This window comes from Entelurus aequoreus, linkage group LG04 (genome assembly GCF_033978785.1).
Source record: "Entelurus aequoreus isolate RoL-2023_Sb linkage group LG04, RoL_Eaeq_v1.1, whole genome shotgun sequence".
NCBI lineage: Eukaryota > Metazoa > Chordata > Actinopteri > Syngnathiformes > Syngnathidae > Entelurus > Entelurus aequoreus.
Genome location: NC_084734.1, coordinates 48,011,719 through 48,036,880, shown reverse-complemented (window position 1 = coordinate 48,036,880; position 25,162 = coordinate 48,011,719). Strand labels below are relative to the sequence as shown.

At 44.4% G+C, this 25,162-nt stretch overlaps 2 protein-coding genes across 2 annotated transcripts in view; both read right to left on the bottom strand.

Moving 5' to 3' along the window:
- flvcr1 (FLVCR choline and heme transporter 1) overlaps nucleotides 1-24,792 on the bottom strand; it is a 34,788-nt gene extending 9,996 nt beyond the window's left edge. Inside the window, exons 1-10 of the mRNA XM_062043604.1 lie at nucleotides 24,654-24,792; nucleotides 23,414-24,246; nucleotides 22,769-22,913; nucleotides 20,911-21,051; nucleotides 20,526-20,593; nucleotides 19,297-19,400; nucleotides 19,105-19,215; nucleotides 7,658-7,763; nucleotides 7,457-7,568; nucleotides 7,293-7,360 (exon numbers count right to left, since the gene is read on the bottom strand). Coding sequence (XP_061899588.1) covers nucleotides 7,293-7,360; nucleotides 7,457-7,568; nucleotides 7,658-7,763; nucleotides 19,105-19,215; nucleotides 19,297-19,400; nucleotides 20,526-20,593; nucleotides 20,911-21,051; nucleotides 22,769-22,913; nucleotides 23,414-24,088 — 1,530 coding nt within the window. The 5' untranslated portion in view covers nucleotides 24,089-24,246; nucleotides 24,654-24,792. The remainder of the gene's footprint in view (nucleotides 1-7,292; nucleotides 7,361-7,456; nucleotides 7,569-7,657; nucleotides 7,764-19,104; nucleotides 19,216-19,296; nucleotides 19,401-20,525; nucleotides 20,594-20,910; nucleotides 21,052-22,768; nucleotides 22,914-23,413; nucleotides 24,247-24,653) is intronic.
- Nucleotides 2,655-3,527, bottom strand: LOC133647872 (uncharacterized; the record flags this gene model as incomplete). The annotated part of the gene is made up of 1 exon (XM_062043603.1): nucleotides 2,655-3,527. A coding segment is annotated over one exon (873 nt), but the record flags the coding sequence as incomplete, so codon positions are not given.
- Nucleotides 24,793-25,162: the final 370 nt, after the last annotated feature.

Sequence of the window (25,162 nt, the reverse complement as noted above, 5' to 3'; positions counted from 1 at the left end):
GAACCTGACAGATCACCAGGGGATGTCATTGCTCACATCGCCACAACATCTGCCCCTCAGCCCAGGAGACGAGAGAGATTTTCTACCTACATTACTCTTTTCAACTTCTATATTGTATATCCTTGTGTGAGACCAATCCAGTATGCTAAATGTTTCTTAGTTTTTCTTGCTTGTTTGCAGCATAACTATCTGTGTCGTTACATTAAGTGAAAAGTTTGATGTTTATCCCCGTTTTGTTACCTAAATTACTCTGATATTGATAGACGAAAGGCAGGATGTTACACCCGGTAGTGTTCCCTGACGGACTGGTGCTTGGGCGTGTTCTACTGTCTTTGTGTCTCAGTTCATCCTTCCTGACGACAGTGACTGACAAGTGTCTAAGAACATACAGCGGACTTTAAATAGACTGGGCCAAAGGGGATAGCAAGACTTATTTTTGACCTGTGCAGTGTGATTAATTACGGGGGACACAATAGCTATTACCGTGGTAATAACCTCTATATTTGTTACGACTCAACCCTGAACCATTGGTGTCGGATGCAGACAACATACTCTGGTAAGTTGTGCCCATCGTCCCTTTTATGTTGTTTTGGGGCTTGACCTGACTGATACAGACTCTAAAGGAATTATTAAAATGAATGTCCTTGAGAGGGCGTTAACTACCTCTACACCCTCTGTAGCACCTAAAGTACCACCCCACCTCGGTGGTGTTTCAAAGGCTCACATCTGTGCGTGCTAATGACATCACCACCGAAGGCCTGGTAACTTTGACCTTTGACCTTAGGAGCGGGTGCAGACAACCTGTAGCTCAGGTGGATGACAAAACCTGGGTGACTGTGTTGCTTCTTCCGCTGGACGTCCCTTTTCCCACACTTACCCCGCCCCTTTTAAGTTGACTGACATGTGTACCCTTCTGTTGACAATGCCACCCGACTTCTTCCGTTTGTGACCCAAAAGCTGAATTACACGCGTTTTCAAATTACAGGACCCTCTTCGTCCCCCAACAAATTGTGTGACATCAACCGTTACTGGTGCACCACACTGATAGATGGCTCTAGGATAGGCCCTTGGGCACGAGCTGACTTATTCTGGTGTTGTGGGAAGCACAGATTGTACATTAGAATCCCGACGTCAGCCGTTGGGCTTTGTGCTATGGTTAGACTGGTGACCCCACTCACCAAATTAACACCCCTTGGAACTCATGTTTCAGCGGCCTCTCTAACTCCCCGCCGCCGTTGAGACTAACCAACCTGACTCGTGACGCAGTTGAGGGACTTGCTGAACAACTTGCCCCGACCTCCCTCAAGACCATCCAGAACCGCACAGCCCCTTGTGCTAAGTGTCACTAAAGGGGGTCTAGCAAAGTGGTAACTTTAAGACTTTAATGTGGGGCGTGCTTTATAAGTTTTGTACAAGTAATAAAGATCTTATTAGAAGATCTTAAAGGGGGACTTGTTGGAAGCAGATCAGAATCATATCCATATTTAAGTGTTACTTCTTTCTAAACTCCTATAGTCATATAAAGAATAGCTAGTATTCTTCCTTCTTTTGAGTCTCATAGTAAGGTGTTGGCCTTCTAGATTGGAATGTGTCAGAGTAGAGATAACTCGGAGTAGTCTAAACAAAGGGAGTGGGGGCGAGGGACAGAGGGAAGATCACGGGACTTCCGGGGGTTTGAGGGGAGACCGAGCTAGACCGGGCTGGGGAACGCTGGTGTGCTAGATTGGTCTCACGTTTGTCCTCTAAGCTTGGAGAATAAACCACAAAATACCAATTATTGCCTGTTGATTGAATATAAACATCAGCTTATGTGCCATAAAAAGAATCTGGGAGAGACTAGCAATTTGAATTCCCCATTGGAGGAATGCTGGTCAACGCAACAATATATATATATATATATATATATATATATATATATATATATATATATATGTATATAGCTAGAATTCACTGAAAGTCAAGTATTTATATATATATATATATATATATATATATATATATATATATATATATATATATATATATATATATATATATATATATATATATATATATATATATATATATATATAGAATTCACTGAAAGTCAAGTATATATATATATATATATATATATATATATATATATATATATATTTATGAAATACTTGAGTTGGTGAATTCTAGCTGTAAATATACTCTCCTCTTATCAATCAATCAATCAATCAATGTTTATTTATATAGCCCTAAATCACAAGTGTCTCAAAGGGCTGTACAAGCCACAACGACATCCTCGGTACAGAGCCAACATACGGGCAAGGAAAACTCACCCCAGTGGGACGTCAATGTGAATGACTATGATAAACCTTGGAGAGGACCGCATATGTGGGTAACCCCCCCCCCCCCCCCCCTTCTAGGGGAGACCGAAAGCAATGGATGTCGAGTGGGTCTGACATAATATTGTGAAAGTCCAACACATCAGCGAAAGTCCAGTCCATAGTGGGGCCAGCAGGAACCATCCCGAGTGGAGACGGGTCAGCAGCGTAGAGATGTCCCCATCTGATGGACAGGCTAGCGGTCCACCCCGGGTTGGGAGCAGAGTAGAAAAGAAAAGAAAAGAAACGGCAGATCAACTGGTCTAAAAAGGGAGTCTATTTAAAGGCTAGAGTATACAAATGAGTTTTAAGATGAGACTTAAATGCTTCTACTGAGGTAGCATCTCTAACTTTTACCGGGAGGGCATTCCATAGTATTGGAGCCCGAATAGAAAACGCTCTATAGCCCGCAGACTTTTTTTGGGCTCTGGGAATCACTAATAAGCCGGAGTTCTTTGAACGCAGATTTCTTGCCGGGACATATGGTACAATACAATCGGCAAGATAGGCAGGAGCTTGACCGTGTAGTATTTTATACGTAAGTAGTAAAACCTTAAAGTCGCATCTTAGGTGCACAGGAAGCCAGTGCAAGTGAGCCAGTATAGGCGTAATATGATCAAACTTTCTTGTTTTTGTCAAAAGTCTAGCAGCCGCATTTTGTACCATCTGTAATCTTTTAATGCTAGACATAGGGAGGCCCGAAAATAAAACGTTACAGTAATCGAGACGAGATGTAACGAACGCATGGATAATGATCTCAGCATCGCTTGTGGACAAAATGGGACGAATTTTAGCGATATTACGGAGATGAAAGAAGGCCGTTTTAGTAACACTCTTAATGTGCGACTCAAACGAGAGAGTTGGGTCGAAGATAATACCCAGATTCTTTACAGAGTCACCTTGTTTAATTGTTTGGTTGTCAAATGTTAAGGTGGTATTATTAAATAGATGTCGGTGTTGAGCAGGACCGATAATCAGCATTTCCGTTTTCTTAGCGTTGAGTTGCAAAAAGTTAGCAGACATCCATTGTTTAATTTCATTAAGACACGCCTCCAGCTGACTACAATCCGGCGTGTTGGTCAGCTTTAGGGGCATGTAGAGTTGGGTGTCATCAGCATAACAGTGAAAGCTAACACTGTATTTGCGTATGATGTCACCTAGCGGCAGCATGTAAATACTAAAGAGTGCAGGGCCAAGAACCAAACCCTGGGGAACTCCGCACGTTACCTTAACATAGTCCGAGGTCACATTGTTATGGGAGACACACTGCATCCTGTCAGTAAGATAAGAGTTAAGACAAGGCTAAGTCTGTCATCCCAATACGCGTTTTGATACGCTCTAATAAAATATTATGATCAACAGTATCGAAAGCGGCGCTAAGATCAAGAAGCAGCAACATAGATGAAGCATCAGAATCCATCGTTAGCAATAGATCATTAGTCATTTTTGCGAGGGCTGTCTCCGTAGAGTGATTTGCCCTGAAACCGGACTGAAAAGGTTCACAGAGATTGTTAGACGCTAAGTGTTCATTTAGCTGCTGTGCTACAATTTTTTCGAGGATTTTCGAGATAAACGGAAGGTGGGACACCGGCCGGTAGTTTACCAGGAGATCAGGATCGAGGTTAGGTCTTTTGAGTAGAGGATGAATAACCGCTTTTTTGAATGCTAGGGGAACAGTGCCAGAGGAAAGTGATAAGTTTATAATATTTAACACTGATGGACCTAGTATTACAAAAAGCTCCTTGATAAGTTTCCCAGGAATTGGGTCAAGTAAACATGTTGTTTGTTTTGTCCCATTTACACATTTTGACAATTCCTCCAATGTTATTTCATCAAAGAGAGAGAAACTATTTTGGAGGGCGGTATCCGTCGTATATACAGTCGTATCTGTGTTAATAGAACCCAGTTGTAGCTGAGATGCATTGTCTTTAATCTCTTTTCTAATGACTTCAATTTTCGTATTAAAGAAATTCATAAAGTCATCTGCTGAGTGGGTGGAGCTACTGGGAGAAGTCCCTTGTTGGGTTAGCGATGCTACTGTACTAAACAGAAATTTAGGATCATTTTTGTTGAGGTGGATGAGATTTGAGTAATATTTAGCTTTAGCTGAGGTAAGCATGCGTTTATAAGTTATTAAACTATCACACCATGCTTGATGGAAAACCTCAAGTTTAGTCGCACGCCATTTGCGTTCCAGCTTTCTACATGATCATTTCTGGGCTTTAGTTTCTTCTGTAAACCATGGGGTACGCCTTTTAGGGGCCCTTTTTAGCTTTAGCGGTGCTACAATATCAATGGTGTCGCGCAGGGCGTCATTAAAGTTGTTAGTGAGGTTATCAATAGAGCCCACATAATTTGGGAATGGTGCCATTACCGAAGCCAGTAGGTCAGTAAGAGTCGTCGTTGTGGCAGCATTAATGTTGCGGCTGCTATAGTAGTTATTATTATTATTATTAGTTTGTTGACAATGAGTCAGAACTTCGAATTTTATAAGGTAATGATCGGACATTACTTTAGTGTACGGGAGTATCGTAACTATAGAGGTGGTGACACCCCTGACAAGCACTAGATCTATCATATTACCGTTGCGATGCGTGGGTTCATTTATTATTTGTGTAAGACCACAGCTATCAATTATAGTCTGGAGCGCCACGCATGGAGGGTCCGATGGGGTATTCATATGGATATTAAAGTCCCCCATTATGATTATATTGTCGGCATGCGTCACTAGATCAGCAACAAACTCTGAGAATTCACTGATGAAGTCCGAATAGGGCCCAGGGGGGCGGTAGATAACAGCCAGGTGGAGAGGCAGCGGTGTGACAAACCTCAAAGTGAACACCTCAAACGAGTTATATTTATTATTTAGGTTAGGTGTAAGATTATAGTTTTCATTGTATATTAGTGCGACACCCCCTCCCCTTTTAAGAGGTCGGGCAACATGTGTATTGGTATAGTTAGGAGGAGATGCCTCATTTAGCGCAAAAAAATCGTCTGGTTTGAGCCAGGTCTCGGCGAGACCAACGATGTCAAGTTTGTTGTCTCTAATGACTTCATTAACTAATAAAGTTTTGGAAGATAATGATCTTATGTTTAAAAAGCCCATATTATAGGTAGTGGGCTGTTTTGAGGATTGTTTGTTGAAATTATCCGAAGTAGCAATATTAATAATGTTGCGTTTATTATGCGTATTGCACTTTAAATAGTTTCGACCATATCTAGGAATTGATACGACGGGGATATTCAGATTGTTTGCTTGATGTTGCGATAAACTGAACGCATCATAGTTAGCTACCTCAGTACAATGTATGTCTGCCTCTGACACGGTCACAAAAGAAAAAACATTATGTGAGTTGTGTTTTATTCTAAGAGAATTGCTATGTGTGCAGGGATTATCCAGCCTGACGCCGGCTAGTTCTAGTTTAAATGGCTTCTTACCCGGAGACTCCACGCTTCTTTGGTTAGCTTTTCTCTTTGTTGTTAGCCCAGCTCGGCATCCCCGCTTCTGCTTCCGCTCGCACCGCTTATGTCGTCTCCATTGGCGGTCACTGCTAGCACTTGACTCCGCTGCTACAAAGGCCGCTCGATGTAGCCCACGAAGTATTCCCATGCTAGCGAGGAGGTCCACCGTACATGCATCTTTCAGTCTATAACGACCCGATCCATCCACATCCAGAATTGTCTGTCGGTCGTATGTGATCACAGAGTGTTCACGCTTTGAGCCAGCCATGAAATTGACAGAAATGACGGGTGTTTTTTGCCATATCGCTCTACACTCCCAAGAGCGTTAGCATAGCCGCAGCATACCCATGCGCCGCCATCTTGCCAAAAAAAAAAAAACCACGCCCCCCACCCCCGACCAAGAATCCGGGAGAGTTGGCCTGTTGTCACAATGATCACTTTTGACTGTGTTTAATGCATCTTTAATGTGTTATTATAAAGGACAGGGTTTAATAGATGATGTCGTTTTTAGTCGTGTACAGTTAAATTACTACTTTTGGTGGTAATGTGATATTTTGAGTAAGAATGTTTAGTGCAATGCATCCTATTAATACCACTTTGCGGTTAGATGTATTATATAAGACGTATTTGAGATTGTGATGATGCCAAATGAGTAAAGGGCTTCTTAGTTACTGAAATTTGCCATTCGGGCCTATTGAATGTTGGTCTCGCAGGCCGGATTAATTACTAGTAATTGACACATTAAGATTTTGGGATGGACATGTTGTTTGACAGCTCAAGATTTATCTCTATACCAAGCACTCTCACACATCCATTCGGTGGACCCAGAGTTGAACTCTGTGCACGAAAGCAGCAGCACCAAGTGGGTTACACATGTCTAAGTCTTCGGTGACAAATACTTAATAATTACGTGACCGCTTCTATTGAATTAGCGGGTAAATGCATTGTGTAAGAAACACTTCCTGTCTTTCACTTTTCATGTGTACGGCGTAGGGATTCTGAGCACATTTACAATGCATACCGCCATGTAACAAGTACAAACATTTGTAGATGAAAGTTTATATGTCCAAATATTTCTGTCTTCTTTTTTGGGTCATCTTCTTCTACTGTTACATCATTGTGATCCATACAACTGTGTTACCCGCTGCAGAGTTTAAAGAGTACTGCATGAATGAGCACTTCCCTAGTGAGAATGAATGCTTCAGATTGATTAAGTAGTGAGTCTGCAAGATGTGTCGAGATGAAGCACAGATTTGATAAAAGTTCTTGTATCAAGAGGACCACTGATGACCTTCAAGAAGGTGGAATGAATGTAATCATTTATAAGAGCATATGGACAGAATCCAGAAGAGAAAGAAAAGGACAAAAGGAACAATTTATCACCAGCACGTCCAAGCATCTTAAGGTCGTGTCCCTGGATACGTGTTAGTGGGAATGTTCACACAGACGCAACGGCATCCCCGACACAGTGCTTACCGCCTGAAGATGTTTGACGCCCATGCCGATGTTCACGTTGTGTCTCTTTAATTCCGACTTGATGAAGCCTGAAATCATCCACAGGGAAATGTGAGTGACTGTAAAGCGATAACGCACGCACAAACACATACACACACACGCAGACACATGCACACAAACAGTACCAGTGAGGACTAATCCCAAGAAGATCCAGACGCAAAGGAAGATGTTTCCTGCCATTGGGTTGTAGTCTGTGGTCAGTTTTCCCTGGATCAATGTGAAGAGGATCCCGAATATCTGACACACACGTCACAGGCAAGTACTGTAAGTTTCAAATAAACAGTCAAAGTGTGCGTACCAGCCATGCTATGTTAAGGTTAAAACACCTGAGCAGAAGCATTAAGGAGTCCTGACGACGTTCCCTCTGACTCCGGGTAGGTGATCTCCACCCCAAACTCAAAGCCCACAGGAAGGTATCCCGTCATGAAGAAGCTAAAGGGCAGCGGGAGGTAAAGAAGGACGTCAGCTAAAAACAACTATGTGACTGAAACGTCACATCAAACGACTAAAATGCATCTCAAAATCAACACGCTCACACCCCCCTCCACTTATTAATAACAACAACTGCCACAATAGCAACCACTCAAAATAATCCACCAAATCAGTGAAGTTGCAGTGTTATGAAGTGATTAATCAATCATTACTACACTTTCATAAAAAGTGTCCCAATAGTCTGTATATATAATACACACATATTATACAAAAAAAAGTTAAATATATCTAATGATCAGTTCATGAATAATACACAATTGTTTTGAAAAAAATCAGTTGAATATATTTTGTAAAAAAAAAAGATATAAATCAAAATAATTACAATGAATGAATGAAATGAAAAAAAGAACATATTAATTTTGATTATTTATATACCTATATAGTTTAAAAGGTAAATGTTTATGTTTATGCATTTTTGCCTATGTACATTTGTATATGAATAAGTGCCTTCTTCATTATAGTGGAACTATATACTATTTTCATTGCCCGTCAACCTGGCTGAGTGTTAGACGGTCGCCAACATAGCTAAAATCGAAACTGAAAATAGCCATTGCATCTGTGGCTTTGTAAGGAGAATGGGTGATAATAAAGGAATGTTTAACCTACAGTTTGTTGACATCTCCTTTCTGAGCTGCCACCTTATCATGGTATAGGAGTTTGTGTGTCCCAATGATCCTAGGAGGTATGTTCTCCGGGGGCTTCTATGCCCCTTGGTAGGGTCTCCCAAGACAAACAGGTCCTAGGTGAGGAACCAGACGAAGAGCAGCTCAAAGACCTTTATGAAGAACAAAAAACGAGGACTCAGATTTCCTTCACCCGGACGCGTGTCACCGGGGCCCCCCTAAGGAGCCAGGCCCAGAGGTGGGGCTTGATGGCGAGCGCCTGGTGGCCGGGCCGGGCATAACCCGAAGAGGCAGCGTGGCTCCCCCCCTCCAATGGGCTCACCACTCATAGGAGGGGGCATAGAGGTCGGGTGCAGTGTAAACTGGGCAGCAGCCGAAGGCATGGCCCTTGGAGGTCCGATCCTCGGCTACAGAAGTTGGCTCTTGGGACGTGGAACGTCACCTCGCCGGGGGGGAAGGAGCCTGGGCTGGTGCGCAGGGTGGAGAAGTTCCGGCTGGATATAGTCGGACTTTGACAGACAGCAAATGTTTTGGAACTAGTCCTCTCAAGAGGGGATGGACTTTCCTTCACTCTGGCGTTGCACGCAGTGAGAGCCGACGGGTTGGGGTGGCAATTCTTGTTTCCCCCTGGCTCAAAGCCTGTACGTTGGAGTTTAACCCAGTAGACGAGACAGTAGCTACCCTCCGCCTTCAGGTGGGGGGTTGGTTCCTGACTGTTGTTTGTGCTTATGCACCAAACAGCCGCTGAGAGTACCCAACCTGGACATTGAGTCTGAGTGGACCATGTTCCGTAACTCTATTGTCGAGGCGGCCGATTGGAGCTGTGACCGCAAGGTGGTTGGTGCCTGTCATGGAGAATATTCCAGAACCTGAGGGATGCTGTCAAGCTGGAGAAATAGTCATGTTGGGTCCTTTTGGCTCATGGGACTCTGGAGGCAGCTAACAAGTACCGACAGGCCAAGTGGTGTGCAGCTTCGGCAGTCGCGGAGTCAAAAACTCGGACATGGGAAGAGTTCTGACAAACCATGGAAAACGACTTCCGGACGGCTTCAAAGCGATTTTGGACCACCATCCGCCGCCTTAGGAGTGGGAAGCAGTGCACTGTCAACACCGTGTATGGTGGGGATAGTGTGCTGCTGACTTCGCCTCAGGATATTGTAGATCGGTGGAGGGAATATTTTTAATACCTCCTCTATCCCACCTACACGTCTTCCTATGAGAAAGCAGTGCCTGGGGAATCTGTAGTGGGCTCTCCTATTTCTGGGGCTGATGTTGCCGAGGTAGTTAAAAAGTTCCTTGGTGGCAAGCCACCCGGAGTTCCTTAAGGCTCTGAAAGCTGTGGGGCTGTCGTGGTTAACAAGACTCTGCAACATTGACTGGACATTGGGGCCGGTACACCTGAATTGGCAGACCAGGGTGGTGGTTCCTCTCTTTAAGAAGGGGAACCGGAGGGTATGTTCCAACTATCGTGGGATTACACTCCTCAGCCTTCCCGGTAAGGTCTGTTCAGGTGTACTGGAGAGGATGGTACGCCTGATAGTCGTACCTCGGATTCAGGAGGAGCAGTTTGGTTTTTGTCCAAGTTGTGGAATTGTGGACCAGCTCTATAATCTCGGCAGGGTCCTAGAGGGTGCATGGGAGTTTGCTCAACCAGTCTACATGTGCTTTGTGGACTTGGAGCATTTGACCGTGTCTCTCTGGAAATCCTGTGGAGAGTGCTCAGAGAGTATGGGGTATCAGACTGTCTGATTGTGGCAGTCCGCTCCCTGTATATTCGGTGTCAGAGCTTGGTCTGTATTGCCGGCAATAAGTCAAACCTGTTTTCATTGAGGATTGGACTCCGCCAGGACTGTCCTTTGTCACCAATTCTGTTTATAACTTTTATGGACAACATTTCTAGGCGCAGTCAGGGCGTTGAAGGGATCCGATTTGGTGGCTGCAGAATTCAGCCTATCACTGGATCGGTTCCAAGCCGAATGTGAAGCGACTGGTATGAGAATAAGCACCTCCAAGTCATAGTCCATGGTTCTCGCCCGGAAAAGGGTGGAGTGCCATTTCCAGGTTGGGGAGGAGATTTTTCCCTAAGTGAAGGAGTACAAGTACCTTGGAGTCTTGTTCACGAGTGAGGGAAGAGTGGATCATGGGATTGACAGGCGGATCGGTGCGGCGTCTGCAATAATGCGGACACTGTATTGTTCCGTTGTGGTAAAGAAGGAACTGAGTCAGAAGGCAAAGCTCTCAATTTAGCAGATCTACGTTCCCATCCTCACCTATGGTCATAAGCTATGAGTTAAGATCGAAAGGACAAAATCCCTGGTACAAACCACCGAAATGAGTTTCCTCCGTCGGGTGGCGGGGCTCTCCCTTAGAGATGCGGTGAGAAGATCTGTCATTCGGGAGGAGCTCAAAGTAAAGCCGCTGCTCCTCCACATCCAGAGGAGCCAGATGAGGCGGTTCGGGCTTATGGTCAGGATGCCCCTCGGACACCTCCCTGGGGACTGGTGAGAGGCCATGAGGAGACCCAGGACACATTAAGGAGACCATGTCTCCAGGCTGGCCTGGGATCCCCCCGGAGGAGCTGGACTAAGTGGCTGGGGAAAGGGAAGTTTGGGCTTCTCTGCTTAGGCTGATACCCTCGCGACCTGACATCGGATAAGCGGAAGAAGATGATGGAAGGAGTTTGTTGACATTGTAAAATGTTTTGTGAATATTTCTATATAGAGTATTGTGCTTTCATACGATACTGTAGCTACAGGGGTATTGTGCACGGTTCTGAGCTGTGATTTAGGAGTTGGGCTGTAGGAGGCACCGGCGTTTGCCAGCTAATTAGAGCCACACCAAGGAAGAAAAAGTGTTTGGAGTATTAAAGCAAATAAAAAATAAAAGGCTGACTTGTGTCATCCTGCCTCATCGTCATTCCACCGACATGACAATATTTCATACTTTTATCTAGGAAGATGTGGCAATAATTTTTCGTCTTTGTCTTGACTGTAGGGACAATAAAGCTTTGGTACATTGGTACATCTTTATTTTTGCAGCTAAGAATGTAAAAACAATTAATTGGTGTAGAAGTTAGGTTAAAGCCGGCATGCTTTTATTTTTAAGATTATTTTGCACTGAACAGGAAGTAACTGGGTTCGTGTTTTATTGCTACATAACTCCAAAAAAGTTATGTTATGGTACATACAGTATATGGTAACGAGGAACATGTCGACATTTCCTCTTGAGAGCCAGCGTCCACTCCAGTGGGCATTTGTGTCTTGCATGACAGGGCTTTCCCCCCTAAAAGTTCTAACTCTGACAAAAGAAAAAGTCTAACATTTTGCATGACAGGGGTATTTTCCCCTGAAAGTTCTAACTCTGATAAAAGATAAAGACCAAAAAGAAATATCCACTGCAGTAGACATTTGTGTTTTGCACGGCAGTGCTATTTTTACCCCCAAAAAATGTCTAACTCTGATAAAAGAAAAAGACCAACATTTGTATGACACCGTTTTTTCTTCTCCCAAAAATGCTAACTCTTACAAAAAACACAACAAAATATAAATGTCCACTGCAGTAGACATTGGTGTTTGTATGACAGGGCTATTTCCCCCCAAATGTCTAATTCTAACAAAAGAAAAAGACAAACATTTGCATGACAGGGCTATTTTACCCCAACATGCTTAACTCTGACAAAAGAAACCGACAAAAAAGAAATGTCCATTATTCATGTTTTCAATGATAGGGCTATTCCCCCACCCCAAAATGTCAAACTCTGACATAAGAAAAAGACCAACATTTGCATGACAGGGCTATTTTCCTCGCAAGTTCTAACTATGACAAACGAAAAAGACAAAAGAGAAATGTCCACTGCAGGGGACGCTAGGTTTCAGGAGAATTCAACATCAGCGGTTGACCATGTACTGTATGTTACCGTCACCATAAGTCTTTTGAGTAATAATAACACTTGAAGGTGCCATATGAAATAATTTCATGTCAAGTCATCATTAAATGGCCCTGATATGTCAAAAAGCAATAATAAATCATGTTATTTTCGAATACCTTTATAACTGATAATGGCGGTTCAGCTGGGATATGCTTATTTCAAAATTAGATGTACAGCCCCGAAATATTGTTATTGTGTTCATTTCGAAGCTCCGCCCTTTACCGTTTGACCAATTAAAAAGTCAGTGAGTGTGTCACATCCAGGTTGCCAGTTACACACCGCCTTCTTCGTCGAGTTACTGTCACTGGTAAAGTTACTAAACATGTCAGACCTTAGTAAATCTAAAAGGCGTTGTTACGATTCTCAACTTATTCATGACAAAGCCAGGAACAAAACGAGGATTTGTATCGAGGATGCCTTTGAAAGATGGAGACAATTGAAGGCGGAGAAGATGTTTTCATCTGACGCCAAACTTGCTAATTTCCTCCTTGATAGGCAAGTCAGGCATTTACGTTTTCTTATTACTTGTAATAAATGGAAATGGACATTTCGTATGTAAACTATATTGTCCAAAACAGTCTATGGTCTTGTCTAACAAAGCTAGTATGTTCGTGCAACGAATGCTTAGGCGCGAAGCACCATCACACTAGTGTAGCTTAGCATGCTAGCCCGGTCAATGACATACCGACATATAATGGAGGAAATATATGTCCGTTATCCTGTATTTCGATGTGTCTTCCAACTGACAAGGAAAAATATATTTTCAACAAATAAAACCTATGTGGATATGGGTAGTGTCAGTGACTATTTCGTTCTCAATATGCTGATACGCTGAGGAAATGCGTTCCAACATTAGCACGACTAATTGCGGTTTCTGGTACTGTATGTGCATCAGGCACATATGGAGCGGTATATGCTTGACACAATATAATGCATTACATGTAATGATTTTCTACTTTGTGTACTGACATGGTAGTAAGCTAAATGATTTATGCGTAACTGGGTTTTTGCGTAAAGTGGGTTGGCTCATTGAATTGCACCCTGCACTGAAAGATGGTGATGTGTGTACATGGAAGGGAATGCAGTGCGTCAGGTTGAATGCAACATGGAGTTATGCTGAACAAATTGTGGCGGTAATTTTACTGTTGGCCTTGGCTTGCCATCAAAGTAGGCCTATGCGATATATGATATATTCCATCCATCTATCCATCCATTTCCTACCGCTTGTCCCTTTTGGGGTTGCTGGGGGTGCTGGAACCTATCTCAGCTGCATTATAATTATATATAATTATTTCGAAGGTGGTCCGTGCGGTCAAACCAGACATTTTAGCAGGGTAATGCCAACAATCTGTCCCGACTCCAGACGAAAATATTGCTGCGTAACTTTACAAATACATTTGGCTAATCAACATCAGTAAAATGTGGCATAATTACTTAGTAAACCATCTTGCAAGAAGCATAAACAAGAGAAACCTACAGTGTAGGACTCGTCGATGGCCATTTGAAATTTCTTGGAGTAGGATTCAGATTTGTATCTGGCAACCTCAGTCATGGAGAGTGGGAGGGGACTACAGAATTTTGACCGTGATTGCCGTACCATTTCTGGCCACATTACTACATATGGCACCTTTAATTATTTGTTGGATATAAAGGGTCGCTTTGTTTGCTGACAAAGCAGTTTGGTACTTTTGTACGTCGCCTGACTCAAACCATTTAGCCTCTGGCAATGGGTAAATGCGACATACTTCTACACACCACATACTTGTCTAAGTGCTCAATCAGGGCAGGGACATCCAACAAGTGCAACTACGTTACGACACAAATGTTACATAAAATAAGAAAGTACTGAGAGAAACATGACGAATAGTAAGGAACATGTACTTCATTCTTTGTCATTGTGCACATTCACAGGCTGCCATGTGTGTGACAGAGCATCAGATGGTGCTATAAACTGTCAGAGTCATGTATAGAGAGAGTATGGCTAACCCTGTTTCAGGCGATATCCTTAATGATTGGTCAAAAGGCATTCACGTGACTACAGGGTGCCATGATTACCACCAACTTTGAGCTGATCCTATGTGTTTGTGGTGCTTCCTCGTTAGTTTTTCGTTTAAAATTGCCTTTTTGTGCAGCATGGGGCTATTCCACCTACAAGAAACTAAAATACGGATATTCGGTAACAGTAGAAGAGAAAGTAAAACATAAATACGAATAGACAGAGTAGATATTTAAGGAATAAAAGAAACCATATTTTAGGTGTAATAATAGATGGTAACATGAACTGAAAATCTCATATAAAACTGGCAAGAAATACCTCAATAATGAATAATGCAAAATATGTTCTTGCATGTAAATCACTCCATATTTTGTACTTCTTAATAGAGTTACCATATCTCAGTTATATCTCATGAGGAAGCACCTACAAACTGACTACGAAAAGGCATAAGAAAAAACAACCCGAAGGCCCTCCGAGAGGCGGGATGGAAGATGGGCCTATTCTGACGGATCAAACGGTGACAAACGGAACGGAAAACGACAATGAGAAGGTTCTCCGGAAGTGTAAATGCGGGTGGCAGAAGGTGACTTCTTTTAAAGGACTGCGGATTCATCAAGGGAGAATGAAGTGTGGGAGTACTCCCGACCAGCATAACCGCGCTGCTTCGGCAGGTCAGACGGAAGAGACCCAATGCCAGGTGACAAACCACAGTGCAGAGGGTCCCAGCAATGCTGAGGGGGAAACGGCAGTGGAAGCAGGAGGGGAGATGAATGCAGCACCCGAGAGCGAAGCTCATGCAGTCCCCCAGAGAGTTGCACAGTCAGAGAGCCAACGCAAACATCCAGAAAGGCGCAAGAAGATCAAGTGGCCGAAGGCAAGCAACCAAGCAGAATGGCGCAAGCTTGATGATCACCTGAGAGGGGTACTGGAGCATTCCCTGCGAGGGACGGTTGAGCGTAAACTAACCTCGCTGAGTAACATCATTTATGAGGAGTGCAGAGAGAAGTTCGGAGAGAGCGCGACCAAGCGAGCCACAGCCCAGAAGCACAAAGGACGGAGGGAGAGGGACATCAAGGGGCTTATAACCAACAGGCGCCAGTTGCGTAAGAGGTGGAGGAAAGCAGCCGCGGAGGAAAAAGAAGGGCTCAAAGTGCTATGGGATGATCTCAAGCAGCGTCTTGCCAAGCTGCGTCGGGCAGAGAGACTCAGAAGGCGCCGGAAACGAAAGGAGAAGGAGAGAAAAGACTTCTTCAAGGATCCTTTCCGGTTTGCCCGTCAGCTCCTGGACGAAAAGCGAAGTGGCAAGCTGTCCATCGCGAAAGAGGATCTGGAACAACACATCAAGGACCAGTATACGGATGCAGCCAAAGATACACCACTTGGTTCACCAGGCCATGTGCCACGTCCAGAGCCCCCAGAGACCCCATTCGACACTTCCCCACCTAGGCTGAGCAAGATTAAAGAAGTCCTTAAAAAAGCCAGATCAGCCTCTGCACCGGGACCAAACGGGCTTCCTTACAAGGTGTATAAAAACTGTCCGCAAGTGACCACAATCTTGTGGAAGCTCATGAGTGTTGTGTGGAAGAAGCAATCCATTCCAGCGGAGTGGCAAGAGGCAGTTGGAATATTCATCCCCAAGGAGCAAAATTCAACCAACATCAGCCAGTTCAGGTCAATCGCTTTACTGAACGTGGAGGGAATGTATTTTTCTCTGTCCTGGCAAAAAGGATATCCAGCTTCCTCAGCAACAACTGCTACATCGATACAAGCTGTCAAAAAGCCGGACTGCCAGGCTTTCCGGGGTGCATAGAGCATGCATCCGTGATTTGGGATCAGATACAGCGTGCCAAAAGAGAGAGGAGCAACCTCCACGTGGTATGGCTCGACCTGGCAAATGCCTATGGCTCAGTACCACACAAGCTGGTTGAGTTTGCCCTGAATTTCTTCCACGTTCCTGTGTGTGTCAGTAACATCATAGCCAAGTATTTCAACAACCTACACATGTGCTTCTCAGTAGATGACTACATGACAGGATGGCAGCGGTTGGAAGTGGGAATTGCCATGGGCTGCTCCATATCACCAATCCTCTTTGTGGCTGCATTTGAAGTGTTACTCATTGGAGCAAGGCAAATGGTCAGAGGCCTGAAAACACCGTCAGGAGGAAGACTCCCCGCTCTGAGAGGTTTCATGGATGATGTGACAAGCATCCTACAGACCGCCCCATGCACAGCACGACTCCTCAAGCGTTTCGACGAACTCACCGTCTGGGCGAGGATGAAGATAAAGCCTGCTAAGTCCAGGAGCCTGTCCATCAGGAAGGGTGTGAGAGGTGACAGGACAGTCTTCACAGCAGGAGGTGAGAAGATTCCACTCCTGGCAGAGCAGCCCATCCGAAGCCTCGGGAGGGAGTATACAGCAGAGCTCGCGGACAGGCAGATGGGGAGGGTGGTCCAGAAACAACTAAAAGAGGGGCTCGTAAGGATCGACGGCAGCCAACTTCCTGGGAAGCTGAAGGTTTGGTGTTACCACTTCACACTTTTCCACCGCGTAATGTGGCCGCTGAAAGTAGCCGAAATTCCATCTTCTCAGGCCAGCAAGATGGACAGCATCGCCAACGGTTATATCAGGAAGTGGCTGGGCCTCCCCCGCTGTTTCTCGGACACAGGTCTTTTCGGCAAGAACATTCTGCAACTTCCTCTGAAGTCAATCAATCTGGGTTACAGGCAGGAGAAGACTCGCCTTGTACTGGAGTTGAGGGAATCAAGAGACGAAGCTGTGAAGAGTGCAGCGGTGACTGTCCGCACTGGACGAAAGTGGAAGGCTCAGGTGGAAGTGGACCAAGCTGTCTCAAGGCTGAAGTACAAGGAGATTCTGGGAAGAGTCCAAGACAGCCGGGCAGGACTGGGATGGGGGAAACCAGTCCAGTTCTGGTCCAAAGCCACGAGACAGCAGAGGAAGGCCATGGTGGTGGAAGAGGTCACACAAGTGGCGCAAGACCAGTATTGGATCCAGGCCGTATCCTAGGGAAAACAGGGGGCATGGACTCGCTGGGAGGATACCATCAAAAGAGTCATAACCTGGGCCGACATCTGGCGAACTCCTCAATCTCGGCTTAGCTTCCTCGTGAGGGCAGCGTATGACACCCTGCCATGCCCTCGAAACCTCGCCCAATGGTTCGGAAGCGAGGGCAAGTGCTCCCTGTGCAGCAAAGACAATGCAGGACTCAAACATATCCTTTCAGGTTGCAACGTCGCGCTGACGCAGGGGCGCTTCCGGTGGCGACACAATCAGGTGCTGAGGAAGTTGGCAGAGCTGTTGGAGAGATGCAGAGTCGGGGCAAACAACGCCACAGATCGCCATCGGCCAAACATCAATTTCATCAAACCAGGAGAGGTAGGACAGAAGACAGAGGCGGGAAGATCATCACTTCTGCTTACCCCTGGTAAGGGCTGGGAGATGCGCGTTGACCTGGACAAGCTGCTAGTCTTCCCAACTGAGGTAATACAGACAACGCTAAGACCAGACGTTGTGATGTGGTCCTCAGCTGCTAAGAAAGTCCTCATCATTGAACTAACCGTGCCATGGGAGGAGGGAATACCAGTAGCACATGAGTTCAAACGGTCAAAGTACAGCGACCTGGCAGAGGACTGCAAGGGGGGAGGCTGGTCTGCGTCCATTCACCCCGTGGAGATCGGATGCAGGGGCTTCGTAGGAGGTTCTGCGACCCGACTCCTGCGTGCGGCGGGAATGACCGGTTACAGCCTGAGGAGGGCCATTAAGGAGTTGGCAGAGGAGGCAGAGAAGGCAAGTTTCTGGATGTGGCTAAGAAGGAGGGACAACACTTGGGGCTCAACACCCCATTGAGGTCAGTTGCAGGGAGTGGCGCGGGGAGACGTCCCCGCTTAGCCACTGCCCCCCCACCGCGAGGTGTCCTGGCTTGGGGGCGAAACATCAGTGAACGGTGGCACCAGCTGACGACCCTGCAGCTGACCTCGAAGTGCACTGGAGGAGGTGCGACAGGCAGAGTTGCCAAGCAGTTAGGTCTGTACTTATTAATTGTACAGAAATATGGGGAAATAAATACAAAAGTACACTTACTCACTAAGCATGTTACAAAAAAGAAAGATCAGTCGTAATAATACATAATGAATGATACATAGTCATTACAAATACATTGGAGGAAGACACCACCACCACCACATACTTCCCACAAGTCACAATTTCTCCGTGATTGTTGGTCCAAAGTAAATAAACATTTTGGAAAAATGTGGTCGTTCTGAGTATTATTTTACGTTTATTGCGTGTTAGAGTGCCTGCTGCTCATGAAACACTGGAGTAATGTAGCAGCAGAGTGCGTCAAATACGGCCGCAAAATTTTACTTTCACAAAATAAATGCATGTTTTATTGTAAGTTCATGAGCAAGACTATGTTTAAAACAATATATAGACATATTATTTAGGTTTATTTTGTCAGAAAAACTAACGTCAAAATGACAGCAATTGCATGCATCGGCACAAAGCTGCACACGTCCTTGGTAGCAGTCATGGCGCCTGTTGTTTAGTTGGCCACACTCTCTTTATACACGGCTCTGCTAACTGTAGGAGCAGTTTAGCTAATCAGATGTCTGAAGAAAGTCAATCATAGAAAGTAAACAACTAGAACACAGTCAGAAAATGAAAGGCTACTTAAAAGGTTTTGCAAAAAAGGCAGCACAGTAAGGAGGTGAGTGGTACCCCAGCATGCCGGCCGTGAAGAAAACCAGGTAGATGTTGTCCAGGTTCAGAGTGAAGGTAAAGACCAACATCCCCACAAAGGTCAAGAAGTTCACCAACAGGGTCGTCATCCTGGGGGCAGAGTCACACAAGCACACGTCACGAACTGACTAAAAGTTTGTGTAAGTGTGTGAATGTGTGTATGAAACCCACTTGTAGGTCTTGGTGTGGTCGAGCCACAGTCCGCAGAGGATGGAGCCCACCATGCCAGCCACCACCAGCGTCAGACCAATCCTCCCAGCATTCAACTCTTGATCCTGATGACCAGAGATATTAACAAGCTTGTCACATGTTCTGTTAGCGTGTATGGGATGAAGCGGTTTAAGGAGTGTCTGGTCAGTCACTTGACAGCTGAGAGACTTTTACAAGGTCATGCAAAGCTGAGCAGCAGGAATGTGTGATAGCAGTGAACAATAATCTCTCTCCAATGCTCCAAAGTGTCTTTTAAACTTGACTCAATCATTTTTAGACTACAACGTACATAAAACAGGGTGTGTTTTGTTCAGCAAGGAACACAGCAGCATACAGACATTTGAGTCTTCCAAAGAAGAAAAACAGGTTTTTGGAGTGTAAGAACTTTTAAGAGCGTTATTTAAATTACTATTAGGCACAATGCAAAAGAAAACTAACACCAGGTACTTTTTTTCATCCCACATTTGACATGAAAACCTGGTGCCAAGTTTGTTTTACCCATAGCAACATGTTAATCAGAAATACTTTAATAATCTCGATTGGAAATTAAGACATGTTAAATTATTATGCAAATGGTGTGCGTGTTTACTGTGCGAATGAGAGCATCAAGCTACTTTAATATGCTGAGGACATGCATAGTTACTATCCTACCAATAGCATCATGCTATTTTTTTACGCTAATGACATGGATTTTTACTATGCTAACAATAGCATAATGGTACTTAAATATGATATCATTTTTCACTATGCTAATAACATGAGGCTATTTTAATACGATATGCTTATTGACTATGCCTTGTTTTTCCTGAAGACTTAGGCCTACTATCCTACTGTATTGTAATGTTGGTCATTATGGTGGTACTTGGAGAGCCAACTTTTTTCTGGGATGATACTTGGTTAATAAAGCTTGAGAACTGTACTACAGTGTAATGAGGTCGCTGTGTTACTACAACAGCATACCAACAAAGCATTTCCTCACTGTATATCACTGATAGCGTTCTTACACTTTTTACACATTATTATTTAACTCTTAACAATGAGGTAGCACATAGCATTTTGTTACTTTCACTGCAATAATGACAGTATTTTCCAACTGTACCCAATTGTGTATTAGTCTTGTGATATGCATCTACAACAAAGTGACTATATATACATAAAAGAGTGTGGAGGATGCTAGAATGGTAAGTTACCTTGTAACAGGACATGATCATCTGATTGAGGATGGTTGACACCGAGTAGAAGGAGCCCGTCATTATACCTGCACAAGCAATCATAATAATAATGACAATCACTTTTTTGCCTGTTATTCCAAATGCTACAATAAACACACTTGTTTAAGGAGCCTTGAGCTAAAGGTTGAACTGAGTCCACACAAACTTCACAAGTTACCAAGGAGGAAGCGCAAGAGGCAAGGGTTTACCATATGCTCATTATACAGGCGTGAGCAAGTACAACTATGTATAAACTACATAAACTTCGGAACTACAGAAGACGCCATTGTGTTTTGGTGCAGATCAAAATAAAATTAGGATTTCTTTTAGAAAGCAGTTGTAAATTCTAGATTGCTTTTCTAACCGTAGCTGATGAGCAGCAGGACGAAAGCTTTATTCTTCATCAGGCTAACGATGGAGCGCCTGTAGGAGTAGTCCTCCGGCGGGGCTGCGGGCAAAACCGCCTGGGCCTGACTGGGCGGCAGGGATGGCCGATCCTTCATGACTGCAAACACAGATGAACAAACAGGATGTGCACAGTTTAGTACACAAGGTGGAACAAGGGGATGGGTCAAATGCAGAGGATAATTTCACCACATCAAGTGTGTGTGTGACTATCAGTGGTACTTTAACTTAAAAGCACTGTAACTTCATTAATAAGACACGTCATGTGTCAACTCCGTCTTGACATGTAATCATCTTAATTAGTGAAAAGAATAATTATATTTTCATACCAAGTAGCAACCACAAGCATTACACGAGACGAACCCACGGAAGCAAATCACTAAATTCATAATACAGAACACAAAACATTGTGCAAATTTTGTTTGACCATCTTTCCAGAAGGTCTAGCGAAAATCAAATCATATAAATCCTCTAGCAATTATTCCAAAAGAAACAATATAAACTGCTTCAGACACCCAAAAACATGAACACAAAAACATTTCAGAGAAAATAATAACAGTCTTACATGCAGAAAACAAAGTAAAATACATAAAATGCTGAATAAAATGTAGAAATTAACATAACTTGTACCTTTATTGAATACTATTGTTGGCAAACACAGGGATGATATTAAAGGGATGAAGGGAAGGGAGAGCAACCTTTGTATTTTACTACGACTTCTCTCTTTCTTCAGTAGTGTTTCTCACCTTCTTTATCAAAGGGTTAGGGTATTAACACCTTTCTTTGGTCCCATGGTGGATTATTTTGCAGTCGTACTCCACAAAAAATATGCGCCAATGCGTGGTTTCTTTTGTTGGACACTCCATTCCACCGAACAATTCGCAGCCAAAGGCAGTAGTTTGTTAACCTGACTCTCGCCAGATCCTTGTAGTTCACTGAGCTCCACATAAGGATCTGGGACTTCTCAATAGGAGATGTATTTCAGAAGGCAGGGACTTGTAAAAAAAATCATTGCATGTGATTGGATAAACCACTTGTCCGTTATCTTCAATGACGTGCTACTTCAACCACTCACATCGAAATCAACCCGTGACGCTGATCAGAGCGACGCGGGGAAATCCAAAACAGAACAGCCGACATATTGGATAACGACAGAGCGAAAAGTTAATAAATACCTTCAAAATCGTTGTCTGATCATCTTTTCAAGAATTATTATTCGATAGATTCGACAAAACAGTTGCAATAGCAGAATCAATGGCAGCACACGACTCCTGGCTGCGTGCCGCCATTGTTGTTTAAATCAAACAGTCGCTCCGGCGCTACGTCACATCTATGAAATCCCGCCCAGCGATCCTGATTGGTTCATTATTTTTTGCTATCTTGAAGGAGTTTGCGTTGCCCTCGAGCCCAGATCCTTGTGTGGAGCTCCGTGAACTGCAAGGATCTGGCGAGAGTCGGGTTAGTAGATGGTTAGCGCAATGTAAAAAAAAAGAAGTAAAAAACTAATTATGCAAAAACTTGGGCATAAGAAAACTGAGACATCTCTGTAACTTGTTTGCTTCAGCCACGCAATTTCTTTATCCACGCACACACACACACACACACACACACACACACACACACACACACACACACACACACACACACACACACACACACACACAACTCAGGGCTGTGGAGTTAGCTTATTTTGATTGAGAAGTGACAAAACAGGACCAAGAGGATGCCGTCCTTTAATGTTGATATGCACACAAACTACTGATTGTATGCTACCTCCAACTGTACGAGTGTGTGTGTGTTTGTGTGTATACATATACCTATCAGAGCGAGAATAAAGAGTGCCGTGGAGACGGCGGCAGTGCCGTAGAACATGACCCTGATGTTATGGGTCGTCAGCTCTTCGTCGTTGGACATGTTGGGAACCAAAACAGGAGGCAACAGGAAGCCGATGGCCGTGCCCAACTGTGGAACACACACACAACGACACAGTTAAGGAGACAACAAACCCACAAAGTGACAGTTACGGAGACAACATGCACACACACACAATGACACACTTACGGGGACAACAAACACAGAGACACACACATAGTTACACAGAGACATGACCACATGTCAGAACTTGTTTTTGTGAGAAAATGTTCCAGTACCAATAAATCACACCTTTGCTTTTCTAGTAGGCCTACTTGTTGACAGCTCAGATGTCACTTCCTGTCTATGTTTGTATGAAATCCATCACGGCTTCACTGGCATGTGTGTACATTTTAGACTGGACTAGTACTATTGTACTAATGCTATAGTATTAGTGCAGGCTGCATATAGTATTGTGAGTTGTATTGCGTCAAAGTATGATAGTGTATTATTTTTATTCATGCGTATTAATTTAAATAATGTGCTAGTTTTTATGCGAGTAGTCAAAAGTACATGTTTGTAAACACTATGTTGGTCCTAAAAGCACTGACCTGGTTTCCAAGTACGGCGGTGGCACAGGCGGTGGAGACCTCCTTGGGTCCGAACCACACGGAGGCGATGCGGGAGGGCAGGCCGAGGATGAAGACCTGCGCCACGGAGCAGATGACCTGGGCCACCATGGTGACGGCAAAGAGCCCGGGACCCACGCTGGCGCACTTGAGCCAGGCGCCGGCGCAGTTGAGCCCCGCCCCCAGCACGGCGGTGAGGCGCAGACCCCGGCGGTCCAGCAACCAGGTGGCGGGGAAGATGAGCGGCACGTAGACCAGCATGTATACGATGGAGAGCCAGTTGATCGTGTCGTTGCTCACCTGGTAGAAGCGTGTAAAGACGTGGGCGATGATGCTGTACTGGATCCACTGGAAGGCGTTGACCAGCGAGTACAGGCTGAACACGGCCAGAACCACGAAGCGGCTCCAGTAGAGCCTGGTCTGCATACGCTGCACGTCCTTCTGCTCCTCTTCTCCATCTTTTGCTTCTCCTACACCAGCTAGCATCGCCTGGCTTTCATCTGCCTCCTCTAGCGCCTCCTTGTCCCGCCCGGTGTCACCGGTACCGGCGGGGAGGATGTCTCGGACTGCTCCCTCTGGCAACTTCCGGTCCACGGCAATGCGTTCAGGTGAGCCGTCCGCGCGCACATGTTCCTGCATCAGTTCCCCTGCCACCATGGCGAGTTCAGTAACGTGGTTCTTATTCGTCGTTTTAAATGTCAGCAGACCACCCCCAGAGGCGCAGGCGGAGAAGGACCTGACATCGTTACCAGCGAGCAGACATCCTCAGGAAACAACCCGCCTTAATTCTTTGTTGTAAGGAGGATGGCCTCACGCTGCATGGACCAATAGGAGAGCAGCAGTTATTACTCACCGTCATGATGCAATACAAATATAATTATTGTTGTATATAGCATCAGAATAAAATTTCTCTTGAAATCGTTACAAAGAAAACAATGTTTTCACGAGAAAGTCAAAATATAAAGCACGTATGCCATTAGTTTGAAATAATTGCTTCAATTGCAGGAGCAGCAAAATGTACGTGACGTGCCTACGTGGCGGCCATCTTAGCAGGGGCCACTTTCCCATTAAAGGCAAGGCAATACATTGTTGTATTTAGAAAATAAAGTATAACATGCTTATTTCGCAATACGTTTCCATGTAGTTTTCTTTACTTTCAAAGTAAAAACATTTCCTATGAATACACATTTTATTTTATTTTTTTTAATAAAAAAAAACTTACCTATTTAAGATTATTCCCAGTGTCTTTATTTCAACCTTACTGTGTGTTCTGCAACCGTATGCAGCACAAATTGCCGGCATTCTTGTTGTCTTCGTTTCCGTGCCATATATAACGATTGGAATACCCTGTTGGCACTTTGCTCCTACTAGCTTTGACCCGCTATATAGCCTATCTATATATATACAGTGGTGGTTCCCCTTCTTAAATAGAGGAACCACCACTGCAGTCTGCCAATCCAGAGGCACCGCTTGTGATGTCCACAGTCTTGTCAACCAAGAGAACCCCACAGCATCCAGAGCCTTAAGGATTTATATGCATATACACACACACACACACACACATACACACACACACACACACACACACACACACACACACACACACACACACACACACACACACACACACACACACACACACACACACACACACACACACAAAACACCCTATATACTGTATCCCCATCCATTTTCTACCGCTTGTCCGTCTCGTTACGCCCATTGGGTTAA